An 18,761-nucleotide genomic window follows, 5' to 3' on the forward strand; every position below is an offset into this window, starting at 1 on the left:
GCATGAATGGGGGAGGGTCAGAGAGAGAGGGAAACACAGAATCTGAGGCAGGCTCCAGGCTCTGAGCTGTCAGCACAGAGCCCAACGCGGGGCTCGAACTCACGGACCGCGAGATCATGACCTGAGCCAAAGTCAGATGCTTAACCGACTGAGCCACCCAGGGGCCCCACGATTCCAGATTTCAAGCTATATTACAAAGCTGTAGTCATCAAGACAGTATGGTACTGGCACAAAAACAGACACATAGATCAATGGAACAAAACAGAAAACTCAGAAGTGGACCCACAACTATATGGTCAACTAATCTTCTACAAAGCAGGAAAGAATATCCAGTGGAAAAAGGACTGTCTTTTCAACAAATGGTGTTGGGAAAACTGGACAGCTACATGCAAAAGAATGAAACTAGACCACTTTCTTTCTCCATACACAAAACAAATTCAAATGGATGAAAGACCTAAAAGTCAGGCAGGAAACTATAAAAATCCTAGAGGAGAACACAGGCAGCAACCTCTTTGACCTACGCTGGACCAACTTTTTACTAGACATGTCACCAAAGGCAAGGGAAACAAAAGCAAACATGAACTATTGGGACTTCATCAAGATAAAAAGCTTCTGCACAGTGAAAGAAACGATCAACAAAACTGAAAGGCAGCCTATGAAGTGGGAGAAGATATTTGCAAGTGACATATCTGATAAAGGGTTAGTATCCAAAATCTATAAAGAACTTAACAAATTCAATACCCAAAAAACAAATAACCCAGTCAAGAAACGGGCACAAGACATGAATAGACACTTTTTCAAAGAAGACATCCAAATGGCTAACAAACACATGAGAAGATGCTCAACATCACTCATTGTCAGGGAAATGTAAGTCAAAACCACGATAAGATACCACCTCACACCTGTCAGAATGGCTAAAATCAACAACACAAGATACAACAGGTGTTGGCGAGGATGCAGAGAAAGGGGAATCCTCTTGTAGTGTTGGTGGGAAATCAAACTATTGCAGCCACTCTGGAGACCAATAGTGGTCTGGAGACCACTCTTGGAGGTTCCTCAAGAAACTAAAAATAGAACTACCCTATGATGCAGCAATTGCACTATTAGATATTTACCCAAAGAATACAAACACAGATTCGAAGGGGTACATGCACCCCAATGTTTATAGCAGAATTATCAACAATAGCCAAACTATGGAGAGAGCCCAAATGTCCATTGACTGATGAATGGATAAAGAAGAGGTAGTACATATATACGATGGAATATTGCTCAGCCATCAAAAAGAATGAAATCTTGCCATTTGCAACGACCTGGATGGAGCTAGAATGTATTATGCTAAGAGAAATAAGTCAATCAGAGGAAGATAAATGCCATATGATTTCACTCATATGTGGAATTTAAGAAACAAAACAGATAAACATATAGGAAGTGGGCGGGGTGGGGGAGAGAAGAAAGGGAAACAAACCACAAGAGCCTCTTAATGATAGAGAACAAACTGATGGTTGATGAAGGGAGGTGGGTAGGAGATAGATGGGTGGTAGGTACTAAGGAGGGCACTTGTGATGAGCACAAGTATGTAAGTGATGAATCACTGAATTCTCATAAAATCAATATTGTACTATGTGTTAACTAGGATTTAAATTTAAAAAGGGGAAATACATACATACGTACGTACATACGTATAATGAGGAATCACTAAAAAAAAAAAAAAGAAAGAGGGCATTCTAAAATTAACTGGCTTATATTCTTCAAAAATGACAAAGAATACCTGAGGGACTGTTCTAGATTAAAGGAGACTAATGAGATGTGGCAGATAAATGTATGACCCTAGACTTTGAGGGGTAAAATACACACACACACACACACACACACACACACACACACACGTGCATACACATACTTTGAACAATCAAAGGGAAAACTGACAAAATTCAGATATGGACTGTGGATTAGATAGTAGCATTATATCAATGTTAATTTCCTGATTTCAATAATTGCACTAGGTTATTTCAAAATTTAAATATTAAGTGTCTTTGATAGAGCAAAAGTGGTAAAGGATGTAGAAGAGTTCCTTGTATTACTTTTGCAATTATTTTGTAACCTTAAATTATATCATAATAAAATGCTACCCAAAAATTAAAAGAAAAAAAGAAAAACCCATCAGTAATTCCTCTACTCAGAGTTACTATTTGAACTGTGACTCAAGTCCAATTCTGAGCACAGCACTTAATCAACACCAACACAGGAGGGCTGCCAACCCACCAGTGAGGATTCACTACATCTTATCAGCATCTATACACTAAGGTTGCCCAATATGCATATCTGCACAGATAGATAACTGGGGGTTGCAGAGTCACCATCTATACTAATATACCATCATATCAACACATTAAGGGTTAGTTGACTTGCATATAGCCAATTATAGAAAGAGTATGAATCCCGACAACCCTAGGCGATCCAATAACAGAAAGCAAATCCACCACTATCAAGTTTAAGAACTGTGAGGGCTCATAGCTCCATGACATGTGCTCCCAACAGCAGGGTCGCAAGGAGTTCCTCTACTTTTCTAAGGCTTGAAGGCTGAATCTCTGGCCAGAGGCTCTGGACCTCATTCTGGGAACCCTTTCACACCAGATCCTATCCACAGTGACAGCCTAGGTAGCACCTAGAAAGAGAAAGCATCCATATCTATAAAGCAACTGACTAGTGGGCCATTGCAGGCACATACCCCTAGAGGTTAAGGTACAGTAGAATTTTACTACACACCCCCAGTGTGCGTGTATATGTGTATGTGAGAGAGACAGAGAGATAGAGAGAGAGAATGTGTATGTGGTAAGTACTAAGTTTAGTCTAGGTAGCTTAGACAATTTTGTATTAAATAATTGTTATGTTGAATCATTTTATAATAAAAATAAGTACTTTGAAAAAAAAAGCTACTTCTGGCCAGTTTCCACTCATTACTTCAAAGCCAATAAAGCAAATGTCAGTCAAATAATGGTAGGTCTAAGAGCCCAATGTGGGGTTCAATCTCGTCAACTGTGAGCTCATGACTGAGCTGAAATCAGGAGTCGGATGATTAAGCAACTCTGATACCTAGGCACTCCTCTTTGTTATTTTAATTAGTGATATAATTATAATAATTTAGTATTAATCAAACTCATCAATTATTTTCAAGGAAACAGAGCAAGAGGGTAAATAAAAGGTTCAAACTTTTAGAGCTGGATTGTCTCAAATCATTACATAGCTCATTTCTGGCAGAGCTGGTAGTAGAAATCTGACTGCAAGTGCAACTCAAAAAGGAAGCTGGAAGGAAAAAAAAAACTAGTTTAAGTAGATTTCCGTAAGTGGAAAACATAGCTACATTTTGGGATCTCCACTGGTATTTACAGCATCTTTCTGCCAAGACTTGAGGATAATATTTGAAGAAAGCAAATTTTCTCAGAAGCAAAACTGCTATTTAGATAAGAGAGGAATAAACCAGAAATTGAAAGAGAGGGCTAAAAAGTTTAATTGTGTTTGTATTAATAAAACCATATACCATAAATTACATATCCTGAAATCTCCTCATAATAGTCAAATGATGTTGTGGCCCTATCTAGCTGACTGAGCAATATTATACCAAGGAAGATAGAAGAGCACCTACTGGACAGTGGCAAAAAAAAAATTGTAACAACCATCTCCAGCCTTTAAAGGTAGAAAGTTTCCCGCAGTAGAAACTATAGAAGCCTGCCATGAGACGGGTGAGGGAGGTTTTTCTACCTAATTCCTACGTATGGTAGGGAGGGTTGACATCTCGTTTGCCTACCTTTTGCTACCAGTGGTAAGGCAATCATTTCATCCTTAAAACTAACCTAAAATTTACTGTAATTTGCTAACACTCACGAACATAGAAAATGGCATAATTGTATCTATTTGTGAAGGTCAAACTTTTTAAAAAAAAAAACCTGGTTGATGCTGCCTGTCCATATTTGGATAAAAAATTACTCTTATTTTCTCTCTCTGCCTGTCCCTTAAATACTGTTTTACTCTGGATTCCCTTTTTGACCCTTCTCTGTCTTTCTCTGGGATATCTCAAATATCAACACTGTTTTTAAAATCTAGGCTCATAGGGCTAACTGTCTTAAATATCTCCACTTGAATATCACAGAGGAACCTAAAACTCAACAATAATAATAACAAACTATCGAACTATTCTAACTCTTTCCATGTTTTACCTTATTTGATTCTCCCAATGACAATGACAATATGGGGTAAATACTACTATTATTTCCATTTTACAGATGAAGAATTAGAGCAAAGAGAAATTGTGTAATTTTCCCCAGAGCAAACTTCATATAAAAAATTGAGTTCGTTATCTTTCTACCCTCTTCTCTATTCTAGGAAATAGGACAACTTAGACCAGAAATGTGTAATAATCTTGACTCCACTCTCCATTACACCTTCATCTAATTAATCATGCTATGTCCATCATCCCATTCTTAGTGCCCAACAGGACAAATAGTAAATATTCATTCAGTGAATGAACTTCCTTAATGGATTATATAACACTTATGGCACATATTTTGCCCAAATTCAGAAAAAAAATGTTAGGGTTAGGAAAAATTATATAAAGGATAACTTTTTGTGATAAAGCACTTTTATATACACAAGACAGCATTAAAAAGAATAACAGACTGATTTACTTAGAAGGAGAACGTGCTTTGTGAGTCAGAGGTGCCCATTAAAATGTTACAATTTTATAGGAAGGGCACTTTATAATCACAATAAGAAAGTTACATGATCATGGGAATGAAAAACATATTTTAAGAATACTTTCTCAAGACAGATACAAAATTAACAGGAAAAGTACTGGCTTTATGAGGATAGAAAAAATAAAAAGTGGGGAAAACTGCTATAATGAGCATTAAGGTTTACATTATTTTTGGATTATAATATTGCAAAAATCTAAAAACTATATAAACATGGGAAAGGCAATGTCGTTAATGAACAAATGAAAACAATGATTAACTTAAAAAAATGAAGTTATAGGCAATTTTCTCTTCTTTTTGAGTAATTACTATTGTGTTTTTATAATTATATAGTACAAAGAAATATTTGATGTAATATAATTAGGAGAACAAGAATATAGATCTTTGACAACTGCCAAATGGAGATAATGTAGGTCAGATTAAATTGTAGCTTGTATCAAAACCACTTAGACAACTTGTTAAAACACAGATTGCCTGGTCTTACCCCCAGAGTTACACTGAGTAGGTCTGCTATGGAACCTAGGAACTTGCATTTCTAACAAGCTCCCAGTAAGTACTGATGCCACTGGTAGAGGGGAACACCTTGTTAAGATAATGTGTCAGTGTGACATGAATTTTTATTTTACTTTATAATTTTTATTTAAGTATAGTTGACATACAATGTTATACCAGTTTCAGGTGTACAACATAGTGATTTGACAATTCTATACATTAATCTATGTTCACCACGATAAACACAGTTACAATCTACATGACATGAATTTTAGGTTGTCAGCTGGTAATTTCTTGTTGTCATCAGGAGTCTAGCAAGTTTTGGTTTTAGCAGTGTGTACTTGGACACATTTCTTTGCCAGAATTGACATATTTTATTATTTCTGTATTAATCTTACTTTTTAAAAGCAGATTTACTGAGCTACAATTAATATACAATAAATTGCACATATTTAAAGTATACAATTTGAAATTTTTTTCACATAGGTGACAATCAAAATAATGAACATATCTATCACTCACAAAAATTTCCTTGTCTTTTCAACAAATGTTGCTCAAACAACTAGACATCCATATGTAAAAAAAAAAATCTAGACAGAGACCTCACACTTAATAAAAATTAACTCAAAATGGATCAAATAGAAAACTATAAAACTCCTAAAAGATAACACAGGAGAGAAAATCTAGGTGACCTTGGGTGTGGTAATAACTTTTTAGATACAAAAAGGCATAATCCATGAAAGAAATAACTGATAAGCTGAACTGCATTAACATTAAAAGCTTCTGCCCTGTGAAAGATAGTGTTAAGAGAATGAGAAGGTAAGACAGACTGGGAGAAAATATTTGCAAAAGACACATCTGATAAAGAAAAATTATCTGAAATATACAAACAACTCTTACAAGTCAACAATAAGAAAGCAAAAAACCTGATTTTAAAATGGGCCAAAGACTTTAACAGATATCTCATCAAAGAAGATATACAGATGGAAAATAAGCATATGAAAAGATGCTCCACACAATATGGCATCAGGGAAATGCAAACTAAAACACCTACATACAACCACACACCCAATAAAATGGCTACAATCTAAAACCCTGACAACACCAAAGGCTGGCAAAGATGTGGAGCAACAGGAACTCTCATTCATTGCTGGTGGGAAGGCAAAATGATACAGCTACTTTGCAAGACAGTTTGGCAGTGACTTACAAAACTAAACATACTCATATGATCTAGCAATGATGTTTCTTGGTATTTATCCAAAGGAGTTTAAAACTTACATCCACACACACAAAACTGCACATGTATGCTTAAGAGCAATTTTATTCATCATTGCCAAAACTTGGAAGTAACCAAGATGTCCTTCAGCAGATGAACAGATAAAGAAACTGCCACATGCAGACAATGTACTCTCATTTAGCACTAAAAAGAAATGAACTATTTGGCTATGAAAAGACATGGAGGAACTTTAAATGCAGATTACTAAGTGAAAAAGGCCAATCTGAAAAGGCTGCACACTGTATGATTCTAACTATATGATATTCTGGAAAATACAATTATGGAGACAGTAAAGAGATCAGTGGTTTCCAGGGGTGGGAATGGTAAAGTTGAATAGGTGGAGCACAAACGATTTTTAAGGCAGTGAAAATATTCATATGATAATAAAATGATGGATACATGTCATTATACACTTGCCCAAATCCACAGAATGTACAACACCAAGAATGAACTCTAAGGTAAACTTGAACTTTGGGGTGGTAATGATATATCAAATGTAGGTTCATCAATTGTAACAAACGTACCACTCTCATTAGGGAAACTATGCATGTATGCATGTGTGAGCCAGAGGTATAGGCGAAATCTCTGTATCTTTCTTTCAATTTTACTGTGAACCTAAAACTGCTCTTAAAAAAGTAAGTCTTTAATTAAAACCAATATTGAAGTTGGGGCGCCTGGGTGGCTCAGTCAGTTAAGCTTCTGACTCTTGATTTCGGCTCACATCATGATCTCACGGGTTCGGGGGTTTGAGCCCCGCATCAGGCTCTGTGCTGACAGCTCAGAGCCTACTTGGAATTCTCTCTCTCCCTTTCTCTCCCTGCCCCTCCCCTGCTTGCTCTCTCTCTGTCTCTGTCTCCGTCTCTCTCTCCCTCTCTCTTTCAGTCTCTCTCAAAATAAATAAACTAAAAAAATTTTTTTTAAATAAAAAAAAATATTGAAGTGAACATCATAAATATAAAAAAATTTTCCATGTTCTCTTTTATAATATTTTCCTCATGCCTCTACTCATCCCCCACCCCAGGTGATGACTGATTTCTTTTCAGTCATTATAAATTAATTTTCATTTTCTAGAATTTTATATACATGGAATTATACAGAATGTACTCTTTTGTCTAGTTTTCCATTCAGCATAATTATTTTGATATTTAGACATGTTGTGGTTTATGTCAATAGTTCATTCCTTTTTATTGCTGAGTAGTATTCCACTGTATGAAAATATGACAATTTGTTGGTTCATCCACCTGTTAAATTTTTTTAATGTTTTATTTATTTTTGAGACAGAGACAGACAGAGCATGAATGGGGGAGGGTCAGAGAGAGAGGGAGACACAGAATCTGAAGCAGGCTCCAGGCTCTGAACTGTCAGCACAGAGCCTGACATGGGGCTCGAACCAACCAACCATGAGATCATGACCTGAGCTGAAGTCGGACGCTTAACCAACTGAGCCACCCAGTCGCCCCATCATGCCTGTTAATAGCAATTGAGTTTCCTGTTTCTGGTTATTACAAATAAAGCTACCATGAACTCATGTACAAGTTTTGTATGGACATATGCTTTCACTTCTCATCAGTAAATGCCTAGGAAAGGACAGTCGTCTGATAGGTTTATGCTTACTTTTAAAGAAACTGTCAAACTTTTTTCCTGTGTTCGCATCATTTTGTATTTGCATCAGCAATCTTGCTATTTGCAACAACGTGGATGGAACTAGAGTGTATTATGCTAAGCAAAATAAGTCAGTCAGAGAAAGACAAATATCATATGATTTCACTCAGATGTGGAATTTGAGAAACACAACAGATGAACATAGGGGAAGGAAGAAAAAATAAGATAAAATCCAAAAGGGAGGGCAAACCATAAAAGACTCTTAAATACAGAGAACAAACTGAGGGTTGCTGATTGGGAGGTGGGTGGAGGGATGGGTTAAATGGGTGATGGGCGTTATGGAGGGCACTTTTCGGGTTGAGCACTGGGTGTCATATGTAAGAAATGAATCACTGGGTTCTAATCCTGAAGCCAGGACAACACTGTATGTTAACTAACTTGAATTTAAAGAAAAAAAAAAGCAATCTATAATAGTTCCAGTTGCTTCACATCCTCACCTATACTTAGTATGGATGTATTTTAATATTTAGACATTCTAGTAGGTTTATGGTGGTATCTTATTATGGTTTTATTATGCATTTCCTTAATTAACAATTTTGAGTAACTTTTAATGTGTTTATTTGCCATATACATATCTTATTTTGTGAAGTACCTTAAAATCTTTTGCTGGTTTGTTTCTAATTTAATTTTATTTTGGGATACTTGTTTTATTATTGACTTTTGAAATGTCTTTACGTATTTTGCATAGAAGGCTTTTTAGGAGATATGTGATTTGCAAATATTTTTTCCTAGACTGTAGATTGTGTTTTCATTCCCTCAACAATGTCTTCAGAAAAACTAAGTTCTTAATTTTGATGAAACTCAATTGAGCAAACATGGGCTTGAACTCATAAGCCCAAGATTAAGAGTTGCAGCCTCTACCAACTGAGGCAGCCAGGCACCCCCGTCAAGGAAATTTTAGTAGTGACTATAAATTTGGTAATATTAAGGAAATGTTAATTCTTCCAGTATAATAATGGTATTTTTGGTTATGGTTTTAAAACTCCTTATATATTAAAGATATACAATGAGATACTTATGGATGAAATCTAGGATTCCTTTCAAAATAATCTAATACGTGTTTTGGCAAAGGGGATGGGGTAGAAGTGAAATAGAACTGGCCATGATTTGCTACTTATTAAAGTAAAATGATTGAGGGGTGCCTGGGTGGCTCAGTTGGTTAAGTGTCCGATTGTGGCTCAGGTCATGATTTCATGGTTCGATTTGTGAGTTCAAGCCCCGCGTCCGACTCTGTGCTGACAGCTCAGAGCCTGGAGCCTGCTTCAGATTCTGTGTCTCCTTCTCTCTCTGCCCCTCCCCCACTCGTGCTCTGTCTTCTCAAAAATAAATAAACATTAAAAAAATTTTTAAATAAAGTAATATGATTGATACATCTGTTTATTATATTAAAATTTTTTAATTTGATTTACTTGTCCTTTTCTAGCTTCTTAAGTGGAAACCTTAGATCATTGATTGTCAATCTTTCTTCTTTTTTAACATAGGTATTTAAAATTCTTTCCCACTAAGCCCTGCTTTAACTCCATCCCACAATTCTCAGCATTACTCAAGGTTCACCCTAAGTGTAGTCTCCACCTGTCACCATACAACGTTATTGCAATATTGTCGACTATACTCCCTATGCTGCACTTTTCATCTACATGACTTGTTTATTTTATAAGTGGAAATTTGTACATCTTAAGCCCTTCCACCTATTTAACCCATCCCTCCCTCATTCTCCCCTCGGGCAACCACCACTTCATTCTCTGTATTTAAGAGTCCAGTTTTTGTTTCTTAGTTTGCCTTTATTTTTATGTATATTTTAATTGTATATAACAATTGTGTTTGCAGATTTTTTAAATTCTCTAGTGATGTTTTTACATTGTTGTACAGTATCCATTCTCTCTGATGAGAAGCCCGTCATCATTCATATCATTGTGCCTCTTTATGTAATGTGTATTTTTCTCTCTAGCTTCCTTCAATATTTTCTTTTAATCTGATTTTTCAATAGATTCATTATGATGTGTCTAAGTATAGTTTTCTTTGTTGTTATTCTGCTTGTGATGTGCTGAATTTCTTATATCTATAAATTTATATTTCTTCATTCTTCTGCATGTTGCTGTCCAGTTCTCCCCGCACCATTTATTAAAGAGACTGTCTTTTTTCCATCGGATATTCTTTCCTGCTTTGTCAAAGATTAGTTGGCCATACTTTTGTGGGTCCAATTCTGGAGTCTCTATTCTATTCCATTGGTCTATGTGTCTGTTTTTGGGCCAATACCATGCTGTCTTGATGATTACAGCTTTGTAGTAGAGGCTGGAAAGTGTTATGCTAAGTGAAATAAAGTCATACAGAGAAAGACAGATACCATATGTTTTCACTCTTATGTGGATCCTGAGAAACTTAACAGAAGACCATGGGGGAGGGGAAGGAAAAAAAAAAGTTAGGGAGAAAGCCAAACCATAAGAGACTCTTAAAAACTGAGAATAAACTGAGGGTTGATGGGGGGTGGGAGGGAGGGTAGGGTGGGTGATGGGCATTGAGGAGGGCACCTGTTGGGATGAGCACTGGGTGTTGTATGGAAACCAATTTGACAATAAATTTCATATTAAAAAAATTATATTTCTCACCAAATGTGAAAAATTCTTGCCATTACCACTGTCCTATTAATTTTTATTCCTTTTTCTCCCCTGTTTGATCACTCCCATTGTTAGGGGACCACATTTACATTTACATTAAACCATTTTTATTGTCCCAGAGGTCACTGAGGCCCTATTCTTTCCCTTTGTTCTTCAGGTTGCATTTTTCCTCTGATTCATCTCTAAGTTCACTGACCCTCTATTCCACTGTCATCATTCTGCTGTTATAAGCCAATCTGGTAAATTGTTCTCTCTGATATTTTGCTTTTCAAATCTAGATTTTCTTCATTATTTTTAGTTTCCAGTGCTCTGTTGTGATGCTCTATTTATTCATTCCTAGGAGCACATTTCCCTTTAAATCAACAAATATATTTATCCTATCTGCTTTAAATCTTTATCTACAAATTTTAATATGTGTCATTTCAGAGTTAGTTTTCATTCATGAGTCTTCTTCTTGACTATGAATCACTATTACCTGTTACTTCTCATGCCTATAAGTTTTAATAGCACATTAGACATTGTATATTGTAGACATCCTAGGTTCTTTTTTCTTCCTTGGAAGAGTATTGAACTTTTGCTTTAGAAAACAGTAAACTCAGGTGAACTAAAACTTAAAAATTATATTTTCCCTTCAGTGGACAGCAGTTAAATCTATGTTCAGTTATCGCGGCCTTCCAGCTATTCCTTTTGGTGGATTGTGTGAATCCTCCCCTATACATATAAAGTTCAGGACTCAATCAAGAATTTGGGTGGAGTTTATAAGGAAATTTTTGGGCTCCGTTCTCTGTGGCTCCCTCTATTGCAGCATATCTCCTATCACTTTCCAGTCATTCTGGAATCCTCAACTCTTTCCTCAACTTCTCAAGCCAAGAAGACTGTGGTAGTCTGGATTCTAGCCATCCTTTGCCAAGCAGACTGAAGGGTGCTCTCAGGAGAAAAGCCACCTAAGTGCAAACTTGCTCAGTGTACTCCCTTTCTTTCAAGAGTAGAATCCTCTCTAACTTTTTCCTACTTTTGGTCACTATATGACCATTAAGTAGGTGTTATTTTTGTCCAGAGTATTTACTTCTTATTTTAAGAAGAGTTAGTCTGATAAAAAATCACTGTGCCAATATCAGAAATGAATCTCTTTTGGTCTTTTTATCACTACAGAAAGCACCCTTACTATAAAACTACTCCCGGGGTGCCTGGGTGGCTCAGTCGGTTGAGCGTCTAACTTTGGCTCAGGTCATGATCTCACAGCTCATGAGTTTGAGCCCTGCATCGGGCTCTGTGCTGATAGCTAGGAGCCTGGAGCCTGCTTCGGATTCTGTGTCTCCCTCTCTCTGTCCTTCCACTGCTCGCACTCTGTCTCTCTCAAAAATAAATAAACACTTTTAAAAAATAAAAAAAATAAAACTACTTCCCTCAAACTAATGTCACTTAAATAGGTGTTCTAGGAGTGCCTGGGAGGCTTAGTCGGTTAAGCGTCTGACTTCAGCTCAGGTCATAATGTCACAGTCTGTGAGTTTGAGCCCCACATCGAGCTCTGTGCTGACAGCTCAGAGCCTGGAGCCTGCTTCGGATTCTGTGTCTCCCTCTCTCTCTGCCCCTCCCCTGGTCACGCTCTCTGGCTCTCAAAAAATAATAAATAAACATTTAAAAAAATTTTAAAAATAGGTGTTCTAGATAACACAATTCAATTATTATTAATAAGTGTTCTGTTAGAAAGAAGTGGGTCAAATGGAACTTGGAAATATAGCATTGCAAAACAAATACGTTTCTTTATATCAAGACTTTTAAACATCTTTAATGTGCTAGTAGACATCCTATATCCCTAAATGGAATATGCTCTTGAGATAATATCCTAAAATTTTTCATATATAATTAGTAATATTCACTGATTCATTCAAAAATATTTATTAAGCCCTAGACAGTGAAGACTAGAGTATAAACCCATTTCTCCTAGCACAATACGCTATCATGTTTTAATCTTCTAATTTCACTGTCAGTCATTGATTCAGAGTGGCTAGGTTTATGCTACTTAATCCTCACCAATACTTAGTTTTTTTTGTTTTGTTTTTAAAAAAATTTTTTTAACGTTTATTTATTTTTGAGAGACAAAGAGAGAGCATGAGCAGGGGAGAAGCAGAGAGAGAGGGAGACACAGAATCTGAAGCAGGCTCCAGGCTCTGAGCTGTCAGCACAGAACCCGACATGTGGCTCGAACTCATGAACCTTGAGATCATGACCTGAGCCGAAGTCAGATGCTTAATCGACTGAGACACCCAGGTGCCCCATCAATACTTACTTTGTAATTATCGTATGTATACAATAGGGGTGCTGCTATTGGAAAAGTGAGATAAAAATAGAGGTTCACTAATCGTTAACTTACGTGGACTAGATAAAAATACATGAAATTGGCTAGTATGATACTCAACACAGATGAGTAGCCTGATAAATGTTAGTTTCTTTCTTAGTGTTTTTCTCTTCTTTTGCCTATTAAGTTAGTGGTTTTAACAAGATTGATCATAGATAGGTTGGCAGACTACAGCTCTCAGACCAAATGCAGTAAGAAGTCTCTTTTGTACAGTCCAAGAGCTAAGACATTTTTTTATACTCTTAAAGGACTTTTTTTAAAAAATGTTAAAAATTGTGTGATAGGGATATTATGTGGCCCACAAAACCTAAAATATTTACTATATGGTCTCTTACAGAAAATGTTTGCTAACTCCTGAGATATAGTCTAATCCTTATAATTATCCCTTATAATTATCTAAAATAAGCAGTATGGTAGAATTCATTTTATTTACTTAGATGCTGAGGTAGAAGCCCTGATTTTAAAAAAAATATTAAAACACTATTTTACTGGTTTTACTAAGTTTCAAAGGCTCATCTCAAATCTCACCTTTTCTCCTTTTACACCACTACAGTCACATTTTGATCCTGGAGAACACCCATAGCAAGCCTATAAGGAAGAAAAAGAGGGAAAAAGATTATTAAATATGAACCTGAAAATCAGTCTCTGACTTACCCCTCAACTAAACTCAACAATCCAAATTTGTAAAACTAATAACAGAAAAATATCTGAACAGATATATACCAAATTGCAAACAATGGTTGCCTCTGGGGAAGCTTTCACCTTTTATGGTACACATTTCCATTTGATCTTTTCATAATGAGCAGATGTAACTTTCATAATTTTAAAGTGAAAAATATCCTTTTAAAAAGATACTAAAAATTAAAAAGCAATTCAAACAATTTCCCTGTAATATTATTTGCCATTTGTCCAAGCTCTTAGGAACTTTTCTTCCTCCTAACGTCACATTCAAGAAATGACCTTTCAATCTATATTAGCAATGACCTTGGTGACTAGCTAAAGATGTCTGACAGCCGAAGTTGCTTGACTCCCTGCACTCGTGAGCAATCATGGAGCATAAAATATGTAATGCTATCTTCTACCAACTTTTTTTTCTTTGCTCCCATTCTCTCTTGCTAGTAGTTCAGTCTATAATGACTCCAACAAGTTTTACCACAAATGTTGTTCCCACAGCCTAGATCCTCTAAAAAGCCACTACTAATAAATTCTTTTACTCATATTAAGAATTGAGGTCTTGAAGCCAGAAAAATATCCTCCTCCAAAATAAGGACCCATAAGAGAGGCACTTGGCTAGCTCAGTCAGTGGAGCAGTCAGTGGAGCCTTGATCTCGAGGTTGTGAGTTTGAGCTCCACATTGGGTGCAGAGATTAGTTAAAAAAAATAAAAATCTTAAAAAATAAAATAAGAACCCATAAGAGAAGAAGATAATAGATGACTTCTGCCATCCAGATCTACCCTATACTCTGACATAAAGCTGAACTCCTTAGAAAAACAAATAGTAGTTAGTTTAACCTATGTAGATAGCTCACCATTTATGGACAATAAGGTGGTATACTTTTCTTCTTTTATTTATTTATTTATTTACTTTTTGATTTGGGGATATTTTTTATTTTTATTTATTTATTTTTTCAATATATGAAATTTATTGTCAAATTGGTTTCCATACAACACCCAGTGCTCATCCCAAGGTATACTTTTCATTAAATAAGAGAAACTTTTATGTGATGTAAATACCAAATAATGTGTATCAATGCTCAGCCTTGGAAAACTGTGACTTAAAAAGTACCTAAGTGTCCTTTCCAACATTCCCTGTGTTCCTTTACTCCAACCACTACCAGAATACTTTCCCTAATCCTTATCAAATTACTGACCTCATCCTTCTAGTCATAACTCCTAATCTACTCAGCTGCAACTAGAAGCTAGCCAGATGCTGGAACTCCTTTTCCTGATTAAGAGCAAACAACAATGGTTTGATGTCGGGGGTAATCTCTCACTCACACTGCAAGTTGTTGTTCCTGAAACAGATGCTCCTGACATTTCTAATCGAAAGGCTGTTATGCAGCTATTATTCATCATACATAGTTGATATTAGGTTTCAGTATCATACATCAACTACGTTACAAGTGAAATGGACTTATACAGACTTACTCATCAAACATGAATTGAGCATTATTAGAGGCCAGAAAACTTGTTAAGCAATAAACACGAATAAGACACAGCTCTTTCCAACATATAAAACTAATTCAACAAATACTTATTGATCACCTGTTATATGCCAGCCACTATGTCACATTAGGTGTAGGTAGAGATGCAAAGACCGTACATCACTGCTCTCTAATGGAAAGGATAATTCCATACAGAAAAATTACATTACAGTATGTCAGGAACAGAGGCTAATTTAAGATGTATAACTTTTTTGTGCAAACATGAATTGCAGATTCCAAAATATAAACTTACAAATTTTAGAAGATACCAATTCACAAGACGAGAACTGTCAATGGTCATATTCACTGAATTAGATTGTGCATATTATCAATAATCAGTTACAAGCATTAATGGAGGATAAAGGATAGTGTACAAAATGGCTATACATTTAAAAATAATTAACATTTGACTTTGAAATGTATGTCTATACTTTATTTTTTAAATTTTTTTAACGTTTCTTCATTTTTTAGAGATGGAGAGAGACAGAGAATGAGTGGGGTAGGAGCATAGAGAGAGGGAGACACAGAATCCGAAGCAGGCTCCAGGTTCTGAGCTGTCAGCACGCAGCCCGATGCGGGGCTCGAACCCATGGACCAAGAGATCATGACCAGAGCTGAAGTCGGATCCTTAACCGACTGAGCCACCCAGGAGCTCCTGTCTACACTTTAAATGTAAATATTGGTGCATAGTCTTCTGGTGTTACAACTAAAAGATAGTATAACTTTCCATTTTCATCTTTCATTAAGAAATCCTTCTTTTTAAAACATAAATTAAGCTCCTGAGAATAATGCAAAACAATAGACAGAAAGGGTTTGTTAATACGGAGAAGATACTACATGAATTTTACTTATAATATTTTTGACTTCTAAGTATCGAACAATATCCTCCAACTTCTAATATAATTTGTAAACAAACAATATAACTTTGAATAAGTGTGCATGTCAATTCAAAGGTAATTTTATATATAATTTTTCTTAAAAATTAGTAATTTCACCTTTTTGTACTTATTACTTCAAATGTAGCTATACTTTAGAGAGGTCGCTACTTAAAACATTTGATATTTGTTTGAATTCAGTTTTAAAATTTAATTTATATTCTATTTATTCCACCTACGTTACAATGACACTGGTACTCTGGCTTTTTTTGTTTTTAAAGCCAATTGTAATACACACACCGACCACTAGATGCCACTTTTCATACAGTTATAACAGTGAAGCCCACATGGAAATAGCCCCAATTTGACATTCGGTTAATGCAGCAACATATTTTTTACAAACAGCCATTAATACTAATTAGGTGCCCAATAAGCACAAAGCACAGTTTTAGGGCTATGAGTTGTACCATAAAATGTGTAGACACGAGTGCTGTCTTTAAGAAACTTCCAATCTAGTTAAAAAAAAAACCAAAAAACCCTATGCCTAAATAAATAAAAATAAAATTTAAATACAATGAAATAATGACATAGGAGACAATGGTAACAGAATGAGCTCTAAAATACAAGAAATACATTCTGAGTTTACTTCAGCAATTGAATCATTAGGAAACTCTAAAAAAAGAATATTTAAAAAAAGGAATCTATAAACAAGTCATTCCCATATCCTAGACCTCAATTTTCTCTTTGGTAAAATGACAGATGGATGATATAACCTCTTTAGGAAGCTTCCAGATCTTACAGTATGTGATTCAGTAGGATTTACCAAGTAAAAATGAATGGTATAGTCAATAATTGCTATCAAAGTTAACAAAGAGGACTCCCTTGAGTGTGGAGTGTTCACTAACAGCTCTGTAGAGAAGGTAAATAAATCAACTTCAATTTTGAAGAATGGACAGAAAGATATCTAGAGGGAAAATGTCCATGCTAAGTACTAAAATCAAAACACAAAATTTTTGTGGGCAAAGAGCCAGATTAAGTATTAAGTACCTCAGTCTAAGGACTTCTTAAATCCATATGAAAAAGTATAGTAGGAAATAAGGCCAAAGAAAGAAAATCTTTTCAAAAACTGGAAAAACTAATTCTGCAAAGTCACTGAACACTGTTAAAGCAAGAAAATGATGCAACTATAGTAATGTTTTAAAACTTTTGGGGAGAAAATAATAAAAAGTATGGAAGATTTCTTATTATCACATAGTAAAACACATCATGAAGCTACAATAATTAAAACAGTATGGTGTTGTTCAAAGAACAGGCAACTCAATGAACTGTAACAAAAAGACCAGAAACACACACACATAATATGATAAAAATTGGCTTTTGTCCAATAAATGTGAAAATAATGGATTGTTCAACAGAGGGTGCTAGGACAAGTATAGAAAACAATGAATTGAGATCTCAGGCCCCCACGGTTAAAAAAAAAAAAAAAGAAAAAGAAACAGATATGAGAATTAAAAGTGTAAATGAAAGCAAACTTCTGTATGTATTAAGATCTCTTAAAGAAACTCACAAAAATTCAGGTATTAGGATCCCATCTTACAAATGCTATTTCAATAAGCTTGAAATGGGCTACCAGAATCCAAACTTTTAATAAACATCTCCAGGTAATTCTGATTCAGTGATTCAAGCTATATACACTACAAAATAATGGCATAGAAAAATAAGAAATAGTCCAATAATGTGGCTAGTTAAGTATCCTGACTGATACGCCTGCTTAAGAAAGAAACTAAAAATGCTTTTAAAATGTAAATAGGTCTTAAAGCATCAAAAAGAAGCACAAAAGGAGGTATCAGGCCAAAATCTAGACAGAAAAAAACAACAGTAAACTGACCAATGAAACTACTTTTGCCCTGAGGGCATTTAGCAAAACTGGAGAATTTGAGATTCTTGTTTCACAACTTCTTCAGTGTAAAGGTATTATATAAGTACCCGATGGATTTCATCCCCAGGGAATTTTAAGAAAGATACCTTAGCACTCAGCAGAGAAGTACAGGGGGAAAACATCTTTGAGAAAGTATAACCACAAACTGGCCCTCATAAATATCTGCAATCCAAATTAGCATTTGGCTGGGTGACCCAGTAATCTCGAATTACAAATTTGCTTAGAGTAGACTCCTATTGCTTTGATCTCCCAGAGGCTGGGCAGAAATACATACAAATCTTATGTAGAAGAATATATCTTCATAGTAAATTTCAAAGAATTCAAAAATTTTTTTTATATTTTTAATGTTTATTTATTTGTGTGAGAGAGAGACAGAGAGAGAGAGAGAGAGAGAGCAAGAGACAGAGTGTGAGAAGGGGAGGGGCAGAGAGAGAGAGAGAGGGAGACACAGAATCTGAAGCAGGCTCCAGACTTTGAGTTGTCAGCATAGAGCCCAATATGGGGCTCGAACCCAGAGCTGTGAGATCATGACCTGAGTTGAAGGTGCCCCCCCCCCAAAAAATTTTCTTGAAAGGAAAATAAGATATCCTA

At 35.6% G+C, this 18,761-nt stretch overlaps 1 protein-coding gene across 2 annotated transcripts in view; it reads right to left on the reverse strand.

Moving 5' to 3' along the window:
• Nucleotides 1–18,761, reverse strand: part of COL4A5 (collagen type IV alpha 5 chain) — a 235,878-nt gene that overhangs the window by 127,460 nt on the left and 89,657 nt on the right. For both annotated transcript variants that reach the window (XM_053891275.1, XM_019426823.2), the window contains exon 2: nt 13,681–13,740. In XM_053891275.1, the coding sequence (XP_053747250.1) occupies nt 13,681–13,740 (60 nt within the window). The remainder of the gene's footprint in view (nt 1–13,680; nt 13,741–18,761) is intronic.

This window comes from Panthera pardus, unplaced genomic scaffold, assembly GCF_024362965.1.
Source record: "Panthera pardus isolate Hobbes unplaced genomic scaffold, ASM2436296v1 HiC_scaffold_27, whole genome shotgun sequence".
Lineage (NCBI taxonomy): Eukaryota > Metazoa > Chordata > Mammalia > Carnivora > Felidae > Panthera > Panthera pardus.